Raw genomic sequence first — 859 nt, forward strand, 5'->3', positions numbered from 1 at the left:
TTCTGGGGACAGCGAGGGCCTGGGGCTGGCGGGGGTCAGCTTTTGTTTTGGGGGGAGGGATTTATACGGAAAGACTGGGAGAGAGACCGGTTCCTGGTGGTGACGGGCCTGCCTGAGGCAGGAAAGCGGGTGATCTCACCTGTACGCACACATTTCCGCCCAGTGTGGCCACTGCTGTCTAAGGAGAAACAATGCAACCCTTCTTGGTTGTGAGAGGCCCTCAGGGTCCCGGAGACAGAGAGCTGTTTTGGGGGGAGGGATTTATACGGAAAGACTGGGAGAGAGACCGGTTCCTGGTGGTGACGGGCCTGCCTGAGGCAGGAAAGCGGGTGATCTCACCTGTACGCACACATTTCCGCCCAGTGTGGCCACTGCTGTCTAAGGAGAAACAATGCAACCCTTCTTGGTTGTGAGAGGCCCTCAGGGTCCCGGAGACAGAGAGCAGCCGGCTTCCCGGAGGTGGGGACCTTTCTCCCGACCAGGGGGGGCCTCTAGGAGATGGGGGCCCCTCCGGAGCCTCCCAGGAAAAGCGAAGGTTCCGACGCGTCTCCTGTGGGTCCTGCAGGTGACACACCTGTCCAACATCGACGGCGACATCGCCCAGGCCACGCTGGACATCACCCACACCAACTGCCGGGCGGACGTGCACCGGGAGGCGCTGGCCGAGCTGGACAAGGAGGTGCAGAAGGTCAACGAGCTCATCGGCAACAGCGAGAGCGAGATCACCCGGCGCACCATCCTCATCGAGCGCAAGCAGGGCCTCATCAACACCCTCAACAAGGAGCTGGAGCAGATGGTCTCCGAGATCGGGGTGGGCGCCGGGGCCTGCGGCCGGGCCCTCGGGGGAGGCACCCAAGGA

The 859-nt window shown here is 63.0% G+C and overlaps 1 protein-coding gene across 1 annotated transcript in view; it reads left to right on the forward strand.

Moving 5' to 3' along the window:
• The window catches only part of CCDC40 (coiled-coil domain containing 40), a 14,249-nt gene that overhangs the window by 6,569 nt on the left and 6,821 nt on the right, over nt 1-859 (forward strand). Inside the window, exon 5 of the mRNA XM_014528378.1 lies at nt 384-848. Within this exon, the coding sequence (XP_014383864.1) occupies nt 384-848 (465 nt within the window). The remainder of the gene's footprint in view (nt 1-383; nt 849-859) is intronic.

Source organism: Myotis brandtii, unplaced genomic scaffold (assembly GCF_000412655.1).
Source record: "Myotis brandtii unplaced genomic scaffold, ASM41265v1 scaffold632, whole genome shotgun sequence".
In the NCBI taxonomy this organism is placed as follows: Eukaryota; Metazoa; Chordata; class Mammalia; order Chiroptera; family Vespertilionidae; genus Myotis; species Myotis brandtii.